This window comes from Hermetia illucens, chromosome 1 (genome assembly GCF_905115235.1).
Source record: "Hermetia illucens chromosome 1, iHerIll2.2.curated.20191125, whole genome shotgun sequence".
NCBI classification, from domain to species: Eukaryota; Metazoa; Arthropoda; class Insecta; order Diptera; family Stratiomyidae; genus Hermetia; species Hermetia illucens.
The window spans coordinates 170,327,360-170,345,937 of NC_051849.1; the positions used below are offsets into that span (position 1 = coordinate 170,327,360).

The following is an 18,578-nucleotide window of genomic DNA, read 5'->3' on the forward strand; positions in this document are numbered from 1 at the left end:
ACCAGCTAAGTGCAACTGGGACAAACGTCCATTCAAATACGCTCATATAAGCAATATACAAAACCTATCATACCTGAAGCGTTCAGCTTCTGGTTTCCCCACTTGTTATTTTATTGGCTTATATAACAACCAGATTTATATCCGTTATACTAATACCACCATTTGTTGACTGAATTTTCGGCTAATGTTGCTTTACCAAACAGTTGAAATGATAGCTACTTAATATATACCTTTTTGTCGAAGGTCAAGGTTTATAATAATCCACACATTTCCAATTGGAGTTATATCTGGTAACTATGCGGGCCACCTGATCGTTGTCATGCCATTTTCGTGTTTCCTCTCCGGGCATGGTCATTATCCTCTTGAACAATCCATTCTTTCTGTAGTCAGAATGAAAGTAAACACATAAAGGGTATCGAACCCCTGTTTACTAAAACATTCTTGATTGTATGTTTAACGATGTGTTATATGTGTGATTTTTGGATATCGACCACGTTCCCTATTGGCGAAGAATTTTTGGCCTCCTACATGAGGATGGACGATTCCGTAGCCTACATAACGACGAAATCTATGAGCGATACCATGACCGTCCGGTTGTTGATAAAATTCGGCTCAATAGGTTACGGTGGGCTGGTCACTTAATCCGTATGGATGAGGATGATCCCGCCCGGAAAGTCTATAGGGGCAATATCTATGGTAGAAAAAGAAGACGAGGCAGACCCTGCCTAAGATGGAGCGATGGCGTAGGCCAGGACGCCAGACTGCTTTTAGCGATATTGAATTGGTGGACTTCGGCGCAAAACCGGGATGTCTGGAGTTCCTTATTAAGGCAAGCCTAGACCGGATACCGGTTGTTGCGCCGTTCATGATGATGAATCAAGATTTGTTTTCGCTCTAGCAATTGTTGTGCTCGATTTAAAGTTACAGTAGGGTTTTTTCTCGAATGTCCGAGCTATTGGTCATGGGTTCAGTAGTTGATCGTCTTAACCTCAGTAGAGTGGTCATCTCGTCATGCTGATTAATCTATGTATTTGCAAACGAACTGATTCGACTTTTTTAAAAATCGCATTGCCGCATAAACCGTTTTTTTTGGTTCTTTGAGCTGTAAACACAAATCCACACCGCTTTGCGTGCACGGAACACATTTCAATTAAGATTTGTCCAAAAGTTAAGGAGCAACTAAGGTCTCACTTGTAACGCGTATTAGAGAAAACAACAGACAATCAAAAGATGTCATTACTTCCCTCCAGGAAACAAAACCGATTTTACACATATTTCCTTGTGATGCTAACTATATTTACTCCTTTACATGAAGAAGATAGAACGTGGCATTTCTTAAACCATTTCTTCAATTGAATAATATTCTCTCTTTGAAAATTTTGTTGTCTCAAAAAGATAAAGCTCAGCCATCCGAAACAAAAAAAACTTCCTCTTTGATATCTATAATGTGTAAACAAATTGCCGCATCGTGAAAATTTGGCGGGATTCTATTTATGGTTGGTAATGCTAATTAAAACTAAAGATGTTGCGACACTCATGTCATCTATATTTAAGATCACGAATTATACCACGGATATCATATTATATACTGCTAAGTATTCGGATTTATGTTCAAAGCCAAAACATGATCTAACAGCAAAACATGTAATGACTACTGCTAGAACCATAGTGCCAATTACTGTGACTGCCAAATTATAGCGCCAAAATAAAAACAACGCAATATCTCCTAGTTTCAAGGCCGCAGAAGCCAGATCAGGCAAATAATGGCAAGAAGGTTGGCTAATGGTGGTAAATGCGGTTATAAATGGAGTGCCAATATCAGTTTATGGACTCAACTTATCACGCTTTGAACGATTTTCATAATTTAGCGAACAAGATCTGACAATACCAAAGTTGGAATTCAGATATAGATGGCTATAGGTACAAATGTAAATACTTTCAAGCGACGTCATTGACGTCATTTTCTCATTTCTACTTCTAAAATGAATAACTCCATCGATACGAGTGGAACAAAAGTATTGCGTTGCGGGCCTGGATCAGCTTTTAACTGCGGCTCATTATGGTTCTCTGCCTTTCTTGTTTTCGTCGTAGTTCTTCCTGCCTAAGCTGCTGGTGAATAGCTTGCAGTTCCTTTACAACCTGGTTCCAAGCACCCGTTAACAGCAGTATGAACTCCACAATATTTTCGAGTCTTAAGCGCCTGTCTGTGACAGCTTCCATTCTTGTTCAGTGCACGGTAAGCCTGAGGCAACCAAATATGACATGCTCCTCATTCTCAGCCACGTTACCACATATTGGGCAACATGATGACTCGTCGTGACCAAATCGATGTAAATAAGCACGATAACCTAAATGCCCATTTAAGAATTGCATTAACTCGTAGCTTAATTCTCCATGGCTTCGTTCAAACCATCTCAGAATATCCGGAATGATGCAGTATGTCAAACGACCAGTTTGTGATTCGTCCCATTTCTTTTGCCACTCTTCGATAGGATTCTACCGTGCCAGTCGAAATATGCTTGACTCCCCAACTGCATACATTTTGTCGTAGAGCCGCCGACCTTCATTCGCCAAGATGTCTATGGGGAGCATCCCTGCTAGCACATATGCTGCTTCTCTTGATGTTGTCCAATACGCACTGCATACCCGGAGTGGACTTAGCCGATACGTCATTCCAAATTTTCTGCAGTTTACTTTGTTATCCAGACCAGTTGTTCAAACTGGAGCCGCGTAGATTATCATGGAGCTCACTAGCCTAGAAAGTAGAAGACGTCGACTTTGTCTTGGTCCACCAGTGTTCGGTAGCCCGAGATCGTTGCAGCGATGGAAGACGCTTTAGTTGCGGCGCAGTCAATGTGTTTTTTGAAGTTGAGTCTTCTGTCAATCATTACTCCCAAGTATTTGAGCGATGGTTGGGAGTAAATTGTTTGTTTGCCAACTTTGATTTTCACGGTTGCGTTCTTTCTTCTCTTGGTGATGAGAACTACTTCTGTTTTATGTTCAGCAAGTGATAGGCCGGAATTTCTCAACCAGGAATTGATCTCTTCATTTGCGTAGATCTCGATCTCGTCTTGATGTTTTGCAACTACGGTTATTCTGATATGGTTTTCACGTTGTCCGGAAGGCGTAGTAAGGGATCCAGAACAGAACCCTGTGGCACCTCGTAAGTTGTCGGGAATATTTTTAGTCCATCGCAGTAAAGTGAGTCGCAGTAAAGTCTTCTCCTAAGGAGAAAGTGTTATTGACTTTCTGCGTACAATGTATTTCAGGGCCTGTACCTTGTCGAGTGCCTCGATGATTTTTTTCCATTTTGCAGTATTGAACGCAGTTTTTACCTTCTTGTATTGCAGCCTGAGCGAAACCAGTTACCATGTTGATTAATCGACAGTTGATTTCGCCTTACGAAATCCAAATTGTTTTTCGGAAAGGCCTTCTTTCTTTTCCGCAAAAGCGAGCAGTCTGTTGTATATTACTCACCCAAATAGTTTGCCAATGGTATTGACCAGATATATTGTTCCACATGAGAAAGGGTCACTCAATGGTTTACCTACCTTCGGAATGTGTATAATCTTTTGTAGCTTCCATTGCTCGGGGAATTCTCCTTCCCTAAGGCATGGCCGTGAAAACTTGGGCAAACATATCTGGCGCTTTCAGGGCAATATTAGAAATTCCATCCTAATTCCATCCCCATTATTTTCAGTGAATCTTTTCGCTGCGTCTAGAACCTCCTCATTTACCACTACCGGAACTTCGTCGGGATTTAAATGTGCTGCAGGAAGACTTGTACAGTTCACATATACTGGGAACAGACTGTTCACTATATTCTGCAACAACTCGGAGCAAGTAATCGGTGGGGAGCACTTGCCTTTTAGTGATGTTTTCACCAACTTGTATGCGCCACCCCATGGGTCAGAGTCTGCTCCAGTACACATCCGCTTATAATGTTCAGATTTGCTCTTCTTGATAGCTACTTGCTATTTTTTCATCGCATTTTTGTATTGCACGTGTAGCTCCTCGAACTCCTTGAACTTGGGGCACTTTTTCCAGTATTCCTCAATTTCTGAATTTCACCAGAAGTTGGGATTTGGTCTTCGGAAACGCTACGCCGAGGAATAGAGGCAATTTTTCCACCGTCTGTGAAACTTGTCTGTCTGTCTGTCCGTCAGATTATAGGCTTTTAACGGCGCATTTGTATATAAACTATCATATGGAGAAAATCGAGATGACGGTCTCAGCTATATTCAACCAATGTGAGAAAAAGGACTAGACGGTCCCGTGAGTCGTTTTCAGCTGGGAGACTTCAGATGAATTCGCGTACTAATTGTGTTTGGGAAACATCGTCGCCAGTAAGCTAATAATGCTCTTGGTAGAGTGTATCTGTGAGTGCTTGAATAAATTTAGATGTGGTGACGGGTCTCAGGAGATGAAACGCTAAATTGTAAAGATTGTTCGGTGAGGATGATGCACAAAATTAACAACCAGTCATATATCAATTAAGTGTGGTACAAGGAAGGACCTTGTTACGTTTGAAAACCATGGAAAAAGTCAAAAAAATAGGGAAATGCTTTATGCTACATGAACTGAATGAAAGATCATAAAAAAGCCGAAGCGAGAAATGCTGCAGCACAGATTAAAAAGGAAGCTATTTCTCCACTGGATATTGATAGGTGATGGAAAGTAGTTTTACATTACCAAAGATTTTTGGGCAGACCCACTTTAACCGCCGATGTGAAATGCGAAGCCAAATCGCTGAAGATAGAAGGTAATGCTCTCTGTGTTTCGTGATTTCGGAAGGGTGGCGTGTGCTATGAGCTCCCGAAACCTGGATAAGCAATCAATTGTGTCCTTTGGCGACTGCAAATGATTGCGTGCATTGCTTTAAAAAAATATTCAAAACCAATCACACAAAGTAACGACAATACACATTTCCAAACATTGAAGCTGGGAAAATACTGGAAGCATTTCCCTAAGAAATACTTTGCTATGCTCACCCATCAGAATTCTTGTGATAAACATTTTTATTTTCTCAACCATTCTGATAACCGCTTGTTTTCGTCGATGAACACACACCGAACAATGCATCAATTCTTATGCAAATGCTCAAAATAGGTTTGGCTCAAAAGATAAGTGCTTTTATTGTGTATTCTCACAAATTACTAGAGAGATGGGAAAAGTACTATTTTCGGACACGAATTATCTTTTTATCCAAAATAGATTCTATGTACTATGGTTTATGAGAGTCACCGTGACTTGTTCAATTTTTCAAGATAGTTTATCATTTTATAATTTGTAACTTCTATGATATGATATTTGCAGGGAGCAAGTTAAATTCCAAAGGTTTTTCGTTTGATTTTGAGGTTGGAATTCCGTCGATTTTAACTTTTAATTGGTAAACCTCAGTTTGCTGTCATATGTTGGCACAAAACATTTGCCAGCGAGTAGTAATTGCGGTGATAAGGCGAAAATGAGTAGAAATCTTTATTTGTTCTATTCATTACAATATACGTGATGCATAGATTAATTGTTCGTAGATATGCTTTACTTCGATAAAATCGGATGAAGGATGATTCAAAAATCGAAATTCGAAAATGATAATGGACACATAGCTTCTATATTCCAGTTGGATATTTCTTTTGCCAAGCATATTTTCTAATGTACACCTAATAGTTCATTTCTTGCTATTCTTTTAACTTGTCTAGATTCGCTTTAATTTGTTTATTTTCGAATAATACTGAGCTTTGCCATATCTAATACGCCATTAGATATGTAATCCAACTTCTGATAGACATTTTTGGCTGGTGTGAATGACCACCGCATTCTTTTCCGCCAAGCAGTGACCTAGTTTGTTATTTCTAAAATTTATTAGATTACATACATTCCACCGCTGTGAATAGGTAAAAGAAGAATTACCTGTGTCTCATGTTGGCCTGGTTGTGATCGATATTTTTTAGACCCCATTTTGACATCTTGTGTAAAACAAAACCTTATTTTTAATTGTGTGAATATTTGCCGTCAGTTTTCATATTCATTTCATTTTCATTTCATTCGTTTTACCATCCATATTTGTTAAAACTACCTACGATATGAAGGGCCGGAGAAATTTATCATGGCTAACGTTAATGTGCCATCTTCCTTTAAGTACCTCGACTGCGTTGATGACATCTGCTTTCATTCTCATATAGGTCATAGACTTTGCCCAAATAACTTTGGACTTAAAGGAGGCAGTCATAATTTGACTAAAGATGAACACCAGCAAAACCAATGCTCTCGGTCTGATTGGTCATCGCTCTATTCATATTTGCTTTAATGGGCAGAATATCAAAGGGTCGAACAATTCGTAAAGCTAAGTACCGTTGGTTGATGCTGTTTGACGTATTAGCAATGCTTAATCCGCTTTCGCTATTTTGTCTAAAATCTGAAAATACAACTATCTCAATACCAGCATCAATTTGCGGCTGTTTTGAGCCAATGTCCTTGCTGTGCTACTATATGCAAGCAGTTTATGGAAATTGATCGTAACTGTTATTTGGAAGCTTCTAGCTTCCACCAACTTATTGTCTACGTAGTGCTAACATGGACGTGTTGCTAAGAAGCAGGATAAGTTACACATTGAGAAAGGTGAAACCCTATTTCAAGAACAGTGGTGGAAGATTGCGAGCTTTTTGGAAAATCTTGGGATGAATTGAAGTACATGCAGACTGTATAGATGACTTATTATAATACCGATGTTCAGGCATCTACTCTGGTAACGTCCTGTGTTGCTATTGAATATAAATTTACAAGCTCAGGGGTTAGAAAAGCAGCTGGGTACGTTTGAACCAAAATTTCTCAAACAAAAATATTCGGAGCAATTAATGCAGGATAGACATGCTGCAATGGTCCAGGTGGTTGAGGCGTCACCTTCACGGTCTCGAGATCCTAGGTTCGAAGTCCGGTCATGATCATGGGTGTTTTTGATTGTATTAGTACAATGCACCTAGTTAAACTTTCTAAAAAACACAATCATGTGTTGTATCAATTCTTTGAAAGCGTACCGGGTTTTAATATGATCAAATTTCACAAACCGTCATTTGTATAAAACAAATCCATCAGGGACGATTTTTTTTCTTATGTGCCCGAAGTCGGTTCATAATCTCCCGAAATTGTCGCCTGCATTTTATTCGGTCGATTTCCACCAATTAGACCAGTATGTGGTTGGCTTTGTCGACTGTCTTCCTAACTGTTTCGCCGTTTTTCAGTTGGTCATTTGCTTTACATTTTGCCTTTGAGGAAGCTCTTGGATTTTTTGTCATCCATCCGCTCTACGTGATCTGTCCTCAATGGACAACTTTCAAATCTTGATCAACTCGGCGGGTTATGGTTCATTGTATAAAGATCCTTTTTCTGCACTGGGACTAATATTCTTGTAAGAATCGACATGACATTGTTCGCTTGTTTTCTAAACTGGTGTCACATTGCCGTAACACAGGACCGAATGAGTTTTGCATATTGTTAAGTGTATTGGCAGTTCTAGGTAAAAGATTTCGTTGATAAACATGATCTACCTGTTGATTTCATTACCTTGTTGTCCTTTGGGATTTTGGCTTCCAAATATACAAAGCTCCTGACTTGTTTGAGAGCCAACTTCTCTCGTCTCCTTGTCAAACTTGACCGTTCTTTGAGAGTGTTAGTATATTCATATCATCCGTATAGGCTACTGTTTGGAATTACTTTTGAAGCAATGTGTCACTGCCTGTTATATAATGTTGGAGCCAAATAATCGTCTTATTTTAATCCTTTTGGTGGATCATTTTATTGCCATTGTGATACACCTGATGCGATTTTCAGGGACTCCAAATTCAGAGAATATTTACCGATCGATCTATACTATCGTCTACGAAAATTTGATGTAGTCCGCTTTATATCCAGCATTCCTCCGGTATTTGTTCCATTAAGATTATTTGGTCTATCGTCGACCTTGTGTGTTGAAATTTGATGTTCAAAGTTGAGAGAAGGGTTCTAGATTTATTTCGACTAGTATGGGTAATGCTTTGTAAGATTTACACAACATCCTTCTATAACTATCCCAGCAAATTCTCCATTTTGGTAGCCCACACACTCAATACGGTGTTGCCATCTCTCGAATGATTTTCACCGCATATATACAACAAACAAGTGGACCTGATGCTCAGAAAGATGCCTTCTGGCAACTTCTCGATACAAAGTCCTGCAACGGGCCTGCTGATGACTATATCGTCATTATGGGCGGCAGGCGGCGGCAGGTGCCATGGGGAAAAGGGTTTGGAACATGCAATGAAGGTGGGACACTCATGATCTTGTTCTTGTGAATACATGGTCCATCAAACGATTGTTTCATCTTCCTACATTTTGTAGTGGGAACAGTAAAACGCAAATCAACTATATTCTCAGAAGACGCCAACATTTTACCACCGCAAAGTCGTGTCCTATGATACCATCGCACCTCATCATAGGCCGTTGCTTGCCGTCTTGTGAATCAACTCACCGATAACACAACATGAGGAACGCACTGGCCAGGCGCGTGATTTCGTGAGAGGAAAGTAGAAGTGATCTTACGCGATTACCAACCATTACGAATATCGAAGAATCCTGGAATGAAGTTAAAGACACGATTCACAAAGCGGCCTATGCAACCCTTGGGCTCCCCAAATTAAGTATGATGGCAATCGTATTTGCGAAATCATTCAAATAACCGTGAATCAAGCCGGGTTAGTCAAGAACTGCGAAACTACTGATGCAATACATGCTGCGCGGTTACTCATGGAGAAACACTGTGAGAAGCAACGATCCCCGTGGAATAGGCAGTATCACTGTCAGTGACACCGACCTGCCCAGATCTGAGCGATTTAAATATCTCAGATCAGTACTATCAACTAATGGAGAAATTCATTATGAAATTGCTTCACACATTAGCGCAACCTGGATGAAGTGGCGTTCCACATATCAACGAATGTCTCAAATCTAAAATTTATCGCAGTGCCATTTGAAGATAATGAACAACGTCTCGCGGTAATGGGGACGAATATGCTGCGTTGGACTGCGTAACAAGGCACATTCGAAATGAGGATATTCGCGATCGATATAGGGTTCCACCGATCGTGGAAGAATTGCGAGAAAGGCGTCTTCGATTCACTTGCCAAGATTGGTCTGAATATTGAAGTCGATGGTAAGCGACCAAAAGGCTGGCCGAAACAACAGTGGCTTGACACGTTGAATTAAGGGGTGGATGGGGGATTTAAGAGCGTCGCGACTACATCTAGATCAGTCATTCGATAGAATAAAATGGTGCAATCGATCACGACGAGCTGACCTCGCTTGACATAGGGTAAAGAAAAACAAGTCGGGAAAACGGAAGCTGGGCGCTCCAGGTACGAAAGGTTTTGTCTATTTCTTATATAAAGAGATTTGTGTATACATTTGTCCCATTAGTACGTAGCACGTAATATATGCATATATTATGTGAGAGTATCCATTTTCGAGTGATATTGACATTCATAGTTTTGAATTTGTGAAGAAGCGACAAATTTGACGTATTATAACTTTGTTAGTAATAGTATGATTTCTACCAAACTTGGTAGGATCATGCTCTATATTATAGCCTACATCTTGCACACTCATGGTGCTAAGACATCTGGCCAAGGTCTATGGCTCGGAGCGATAGCAAGTAGATGTCATCTATGTTATCGAAACGTTGGAGGGAAAATGTCATTGTCTATTGAACTACTTAATTTAACATTATCGATCATTAGAAGCGAAACAAAAACAATAGAATATTGGCAGATTTGGAGACAGCATTGGAAGAGAGTAGCTTCCAAAATTATTTCAAGTTTATTAAAATTATTTTTACTGGAATAGTAATGTAACGGTATAAATTAGAGTCTATTCACAATAATTTATATTTTCACTCTCATGTTTGTTTGACTCCCCCTGCCTACTTTTAGTACTCTTGTTTTCAACAATATACTGCGAAAGCCTTGACCAATAATCAGAGCGGATCGGCTTAATTATTGATAAGAACCCGTTATTGACTTAAGTTTTGTTATTTATGCTTTCTGATGTTGATTTTTTTTGCCAAATAAAATAATTATTTGGCCTCAGACAATGGAAGCTACATTGGACCTGCAGACAGTTTAGTGATAAGCATTGCGTGTCGCTTTGCCTTATTGCTATCATCATCATTGGCATTATTCAGCCCCTATCATCGAATTGCTTTATGTGCATATTACGGTTGCGATTGTGACCGGATCTCAGCTGATACTCCGATCCATGAATTGGGCACGAGTTAAGTTGTTTCGTAACAACTTATTGCAATGAATGTTTGTCACTTGATCACGAATCGTTGTTATGCATAGCGACATAACGAATCCAAAAGCTGGTCACATGCTGGACCGGTTTGGGGACCGCATGAACGAACGATCATGACGACCCACATCTACTTAACTATTATTCACTGTCGATAGTTGAATGCAATATGCATCAAGATGACCTAAATATGTCATGTCGGTTTTCGATTTTTGAAAAGAGAAACTTATTATGCACTCGTTATCAAGCTGGAGGAGACCTTTTTACTTTACGCCCTGAAATGTTTGACAAATTCCATCAATCTAAATACAAAGTGCTCTTGTGTGTTCCGAAATGGAGTCATTTATTATTAAATAGGTCAAATGTAAAGTTGAATTCCATTTGCAAATATCTTAACGGTCTTATTTAAATTTTAATGAATTTTGCACGCTTCCCTTTTAACCTGAAATCGATTTACTTGCTTTCAATTATTTACATTTCTCTTCTTTTCAAATTACAGCGAGTTTATTACCTGTCCTTGGAATATTACATGGGCCGTTCACTGCAGAACACCATGATTAACTTGGGGATCCAAGGTGCTTGCGACGAAGCTATGTACCAGGTTGGACTCGACATTGAGGAGCTGGAAGAACTGGAAGAGGATGCTGGATTGGGTAATGGTGGCTTGGGACGTTTAGCTGCTTGCTTCTTGGATTCGATGGCAACCCTTGGATTGGCTGCTTATGGTTATGGCATTCGTTACGAATACGGTATTTTCGCACAGAAAATTAAGAATGGCGAACAAGTTGAAGAGCCAGATGATTGGTTGCGTTTTGGCAACCCTTGGGAGAAAGCACGTCCTGAATTTATGTTGCCGATCAACTTTTATGGACGTGTAATGGATACACCTGAAGGAAAGAAATGGGTTGATACACAAATTGTTTATGCCATGCCATACGACAACCCAATTCCAGGATATGGAAACAATCATGTCAATACTCTTAGGTTATGGTCAGCAAAGAGTCCTATTGATTTCAATTTGAAGTTCTGTAAGTATTGTTTGTTTTAAGTTTTATTATCAAATTATGAATTGCAAATTTGGTTGGAGAGAGGCTTGTGCTCTATTTTCAGATAATCTAAATACGAAAAAAGATTCGAAAGCACTGACCTTTCGTAATCAATCTAAGTTAACTTTGGTAATCTTTGAGCGAATGAACACTATATACTGAATGATTATCATCATGTCCCCAGCTGCCTGAAAATAGAAGTATGAAATTTAAATTAAATAACGACTTGGTGGCGTCTCGGCTTATAAATATATAATTAAGTAGAAACCATTTTTCTCAATCAGAATAATCTTTATGTCTAATATTGCTACTTTTTACGATTCAATACGAAGCTAATCATATTTGCTGATTACATTCTTTGTTTATTTAACTAAGCAGCAATTTCTAAACATTGATAAGAAATGCCGCTGGATTCAGAAGATGCTTTAAACTTCTGCTTGTAAAGTCGTCAAAAATTGCTACGATGGAGTAGCTTTTCAATGATAACGTGGACCACTGTATATGTATTAACGGCGGCAAAAAGTTTTCGGGGCCGATTCTTTCTTGGATATGAATTTCATTTTAAGCAAATGGGAATAGGTGCGTGATTCGGTCGACCAATAGGTACAATCGCATTAATTATTATATTTACAATGGAAAAACGAGAAACATTGAGACTGAACCCCCTTTGTCTTCTTGATGAAACGAATGTTGCACTCGTTAAAAAAATGTTTTCACTTCCATTGTACATGTTTTCCTCATGATCATTCAAATAAAACGTTAAAATAATTTCAGTTTAAACTTTGCTCGACAGCTTTCCCCTGATAAAAACATTCTCAAACTTCGATTTTAGAAAAAAAATCATTTTATGTCGATTTATCGATGATTAGTTAATGGTTGTAAAAATTCATTGATTATATTTAGGAATTCATAAATTATTTGCACTTTTCAGAGTTTCTAGTATCTTAAATGAACTTAATTTATAAATCGCTTTTATTGTTTATAATGAATCAACAACTAAAGTATAAAATTGTTTGTGTAACGTGGAATCATGCCGACAACAAGTGAATAGGACGCGGCTTAACTATAATAACAATTACATAATACCTCCAATTTATGAGGCCAGACAATCCAAAAGAAAATAACTTCTCTTAGAATTTCATTTTACCGGCACAGATTTTAATAATAAACAGTAAATGGGTCGTTATCTATTTTAGTCTGTCATAAAGCTGTAACTGCATATTACGTATATATCAAGCTCCAAAGTCAATTAGATTTTTATTAGAACTTTCCTTTTTATTACACTTTCCCTTTTTCAAAAATGCAACTATTTAGATATTTTTCTTTCATGTCTACTTTTACTCTTTCCCTCCTCTGTCCCATTTGTATAAAATTATCTTCTAGAAAGGTTTAAGGTATTAAAATAAATTGCTTGACAAAGGTTAAATATAAGTTCGACCCAACGCGCTCACCAGTAGAGATCTGAATTTTGTTCTATGGGGATTGAAGATATCACACTCAATACAGCTGTTTAATATTGAGAGTACAAAGACGACTTTCAATTGACATTGTTCTGAAAATGTACAGGCTATTATGTAGGCTTTGTTGCGGGAAAATGTATGAAATGTGTTTTAGTATTATTCCATGGGATATGATTATAACGAAATTTCAGTTTTTATGCATGCGTTCTAAATTTGGCACGTTGTAGTGTCTATGATCCTCGCGAATGTTCTGTTGCGTTAAAATTATCACATTTATATAATATCATTTGCATCATCAGGTCATTCATCTATTTAACTTTTACTCTGGGCTATTGTGTGTGCTGAAATTATATGCAATCAACACTTTCAATATTGTTCCACATTTTTGGCGAAATACTAGTTCGATGGATTTTTTTTTTAATTTTCCTGATTAAATTCAATTTGGTTCTTTATTACTTTACCTGAAAAAACTAGTAGACATTTTTCGATTTCAATTTTTTTTTCTCTGTAGATCGTTTTAAAGAGATGGGGTAAATGGCACTGTGTCAACGCAATGCCAGGGCTCCACGGTGAATGGATTAAAATTTTCCAAACAAGTTTCTGCAGCTTTTGCCGGGTAATAAAAAAAGAGTATGTGGTCTCATATTATTCTGCTTGACGATGGCACTCTGATGTTTCGTCAATTCTGATTATTTGTGCTTAATTGCTTTGCTCGTTGACAGTAGATATTAGAAATAATAATTAGGTAGAAGCAACTTCATTTTTTTGTTTGTCGATCAGGATTTGCAATGATTTTTGGGGTTCGCTTCCTCCATGTCCTTTTTCATTCGAATGAATATTGTTTGTTTTCGAATCATCTCCATCCACATGTATAGGGAGCCGCCCCTTAAACTTAACACAAAATGGCGTCACTTGCTGCATGTAAAGGGAACAGCAAATCACATACTCAGATCAATTTTCATGACAATCGGTCAAGTCACACAAAACACACAAAAAGGGCTGGGGAGAACTAGATTCTTCATGAATGGAATTTTAACATTCCACTCAAATGTCAATTATTCTCGTTAATTATGACGTCAGCATCTTATTTGGGTGGCTTAGATGCGGTAAATTCGCACAAAATTGATTGATGACTGATATAACTTTGCCAATAATAGCCGGATTTTCATAGAACTTGCGGTACATTAGTACTCCTAGCATGAACTTAAGAGGGCTTTCAGTCAATTTCTAACAGGTGGTAATATACTGTTAATAGGTTTATTTGAGCAGATATCGAATTATTATTAATAATTATTAGTAAGTTAAGTTTATTTGAGCAGATATGAGGCCTAAGTTGCATCTAAGTGCACCACCCTGATTTTTTTCGGATTTTTGGGTTGGGTAGTTTCCGAAAATAAGTCCTGTCTCACTTTGAGTGTGTACATGTTGACTCCTTACTCGTGCACTTTACGTTTTGTTTTAAACAGAACCTTAAAAACGAAGCCGTGTTATGTATGCTGTACTCAACGGACCTATTCATTTCACTACCAGTACTACATTCTGGTGTTTTAGGGAGTGAAATTTGAAGTAGAATGAATTTCTTCTAAACAGCTTTGTAATATAATCTCACGTTACACCTACCTCTACCACACTTTAAAATGATATCGCTCTTATGCTATTACATATATCACTTACCTATCTCCACTACCGGACGGAACAAAGGCCAAAGGAAAAGACGAAAAGGATATTTAATTTCGAATTTGTTGTCCATGACACAGTTCTTCCCAAACGTTCCAAACCATTTGCAGCAAATATGAGGAAGAGGGAGACACAGCCTTGCCCTTCATATGGAGCTGGTTGGCTAGATCAGATTTAAAACGAAAATGGCAGAGGTCTTTTTCAACGAGGAATCAGTACATTCTCTGCTTTTAGGACCAGCACAGCAGGCAAGCAACCGTTTGAATAGACGTGTCAGGGGATAGTAAAGTGGGCTTAATTATGAGGCCTTAGGACTTCAGTTTTTCCATAACTTTAGGAAGAGTGGCTTTGGCACCTTTGAAAGTGTAGATCGAACGGGCCACGATTCTTTTAATTAATCAACTCGTTTTAATTCTATATCAGATAAAACTCCAAAACAAATTTGCAAAGGACCTTTTCAGTATTGAATGTTTTAATTAGATGCCTGAAAATTCAAATTTTATTTGTTTTTCTTCCACTTGCAGTCAACGATGGTGACTACATTCAAGCCGTCCTTGATCGTAATTTGGCTGAGAATATCTCCCGTGTCCTCTATCCCAACGACAACTTCTTCGAGGGCAAAGAATTGCGATTGAAACAAGAATACTTTATGTGTGCCGCTACTTTGCAGGATATTATTCGTCGTTACAAATCATCGAAATTCGGCACTCGCGAAGCCGTCCGTCAAGACTTCAAGCACTTCCCCGACAAGGTTGCTATCCAATTGAACGATACTCATCCATCCCTAGCCATTCCGGAATTAATGAGAATCTTGGTCGATGTTGAGAAACTTCCATGGGACGAGGCTTGGGATGTGACCGTACGAACTTGTGCCTACACAAATCACACTGTTTTGCCTGAAGCTTTAGAACGCTGGCCTGTATCTATGTTGGAATCTATTTTGCCAAGACATTTACAAATTATTTATCATATTAATTTCTTGCACATGGAAAATGTCAAGAAAAAGTTCCCAGGCGATTTGGACCGTATGCGTCGTATGTCTTTAGTTGAAGAGGACGGTGAGAAGCGCATCAACATGGCTCACTTGTCTATTGTTGGGTCTCATGCTGTTAATGGTGTAGCGGCTATTCACTCTGAAATTATTAAACAGGAAATCTTCAAGGACTTCTATGAAATGGAACCCCAGAAATTCCAAAATAAAACAAACGGTATCACTCCACGTCGCTGGCTGTTACTTTGCAATCCTGGCTTGGCTGATATTATCTGTGAGAAAATTGGTGAAGAATGGCCTGTGCATCTTGATCAATTAGTTGCTTTGAAGAAGTGGGCCAAGGATCCACAATTCCAACGCGCTGTAGCTAAGGTTAAGCAAGAAAACAAATTGAAACTCGCACAAATTCTTGAAAAGGATTACGGAGTTAAAGTGAACCCTGCCTCGATGTTCGATATCCAAGTGAAACGTATCCACGAATACAAGCGTCAACTCCTGAACTGCCTCCACATCATCACTCTCTACAATAGAATTAAGAAAGATCCCACCGCTAACTTTACTCCTCGCACAATTATGATTGGTGGCAAGGCTGCGCCAGGTTACTACATGGCTAAGCAAATCATTAAACTCATTTGCGCTGTCGGCAATGTTGTCAATAATGATCCTATTGTTGGCGAAAAATTGAAAGTAATCTTCTTAGAGAACTACCGCGTTACTTTGGCTGAAAAAATCATGCCAGCCGCTGATTTGTCTGAACAAATCTCCACTGCGGGTACAGAAGCGTCTGGTACTGGTAACATGAAGTTCATGTTGAACGGTGCATTGACAATCGGTACTTTGGATGGTGCCAACGTAGAAATGGCTGAAGAAATGGGCAGAGACAATATCTTCATTTTCGGTATGACTGTGGAGGAAGTCGAGGCCTTGAAGCAGAAGGGCTACAATGCCTATGATTATTATAACAGCAACCCAGACATCAGGCAATGCATCGATCAAATCCAAGGTGGATTCTTCAGCCCCGGTAATCCTAACGAATTTAAGAATATCGCTGATGTATTATTGAAGTATGATCGCTTCTTCTTGCTGGCCGATTATGAGGCGTATATTAAAGCACAAGATCTCGTTTCAAAAACTTACCAGGTAATTTGAATGAAAATGTGGTGGTGGAAGCATTCCGCCATGACTGTTTGGAGGTTGGATTAATACCGAAATTATTTTCTTACAGAATCAATCGAAATGGCTTGAAATGGCAATCCATAACATCGCATCAAGTGGCAAATTCTCCAGCGATCGTACTATTGCTGAATACGCCCGCGAGATCTGGGGAGTTGAACCCACTTGGGAAAAACTCGCGGCCCCGCATGAAATTAGCAACTAGATGTTTACTCTATTTTGATATCTTATTCTACGTTTTTTGTAAAGTTTTTGTTTTCTATTGTTGTCGAAACCAAAGAAATTGGATATTGAGAAAAACACAAATAACTAAACTTTAAAATTGAATGACAAATTTAGAAAAAAAAATTTAAAGTATAAATAAAGATAGGTCAAATTAATTTATATGAATTGAAAGTTTTAAAGTCATCAACTACCTGATAGCGCAGTAAAGAGATCCGAAAGCTACATGAAAGCAAAGTCCCACTGCCAAAATTCGTCATACGAATTCAGGTAAGATATATAAGATAAACACATGAATCTTCTAAGCCTGGTCATTAGAGCGATGATGCTAAGTACTTTGAAACACAAAGCCAATGAAATTATTATAAATATTCTAAATGTATCTACAAATTTCACGCGAACATTTTTTCGGCTTAATTGCAAACACTTTCTGCTCTTTAGTTTTCTTTTCAGTGTTTTTAAAAGTCAAGGCATAAGCTTCAAATCAACTATCGAGTTAAGTAAAAAATGGTGAATACTAAGATACAAATTCTGCAAATGTATGATAAATTGTCGACAAACGAAACGGGTAAATAATTCTTATAAAGTAATTAATCCACAGACAGAAAATCCCGCAAAACGTTGACCTTATCGAATCTGAATATTTTTACAATGGAACGCGCTTTTAATTTCCTAATAAAATACAAACGCATAAACTCAAACAGAAGAAACAGATCCTATTACCATTGTAACTATCACTAAAAAATAAAGAAGAGATTATAAAACTGTTATTGTATATTCGAATTTTATTCATTTGTTATTAAAATAAATTAAATGTGAAAAGAAAATGTTGTTTCACCTTCTTGTCAAGGGCATCAGCCTATACCTCCGTACCGTAGAGTAGAACACACTGCGTTGCTCCCATAAGAAGACGTCTCTTGGCAGATATAGGTCCCCCAACATTCGCTATTAGCCGACTCAAGGCCGAGACTCCAGTCCTATCCGCTGCCGCTTTGCTTTCCGCTTTGAGTCGAGATTTAAACCAACGTATTTAGCCGCATGCTTTGATTCTATAGGCAACTCGTCGATCAATGTGAGACGCAGGGTCGGGATTCTCTTTCTGGTCAAGATGAATATTTCGGTTTTTTTCTAGCGCAAGGCTGAAACCATGAGCAGTCATCCATCGGTTTACCCGTCGCATCAATATACCAAGTCACTGCTTTACGTCTGTCCAAAAGTGCGTCCGGCAACAAGTTTTCTGACATCAAGCGTTATTTGAAACACTATTGTGTGCCTCGGCTCGATGAACCGCATCCACGACCTCCATAGTAGCATCCTTTACTTTAAATCCTTTTCCTTTGCTGGTTAGCGTGAGCCTCACCACCTTCCATCGACAAGGAAAGATGCCCTCCTTCAGATAAGCATTGAACGATCCGAGCAGCAAGTCGTGAACCATTTATAAACTTCCGCTGAGATATCATTAAGACCTGCCCCTTCTTATTTTTCATGGGAAGAACTGTTTCTTTCATTGTGAAAAGGGGGCAGTCCTCGACGTCATCCGCGCTATTCAAATCAATCCGTACGGGATGTCTGGGAATTATGCCCGCACAATGCGGTCCATTTGGTCTTTACTTAGTGTCCAAGGTTTCCGCAAAGCTCCGATATTATTGTTACCTATTTCTTAAAAATAAAAAAAATATTTTAAAAACA

The 18,578-nt window shown here is 38.6% G+C and overlaps 1 protein-coding gene across 2 annotated transcripts in view; it reads left to right on the top strand.

Moving 5' to 3' along the window:
* Positions 1-17,716, top strand: part of LOC119647248 (glycogen phosphorylase) — a 30,797-nt gene extending 13,081 nt beyond the window's left edge. Inside the window, exons 2-5 of one of the 2 annotated variants that reach the window (XR_005248820.1) lie at positions 10,820-11,348; positions 15,028-16,634; positions 16,720-17,159; positions 17,331-17,716. Coding sequence is in view for 1 of the 2 variants with exons in the window: in XM_038048124.1 (XP_037904052.1) it covers positions 10,820-11,348; positions 15,028-16,634; positions 16,720-16,872 (2,289 nt within the window). In the remaining variant the exon portion in view is untranslated. Of the gene's footprint in view, positions 1-10,819; positions 11,349-15,027; positions 16,635-16,719 lie in introns of both variants that reach the window. The other variant, XM_038048124.1, reaches the window with a different exon arrangement.
* Positions 17,717-18,578: the final 862 nt, after the last annotated feature.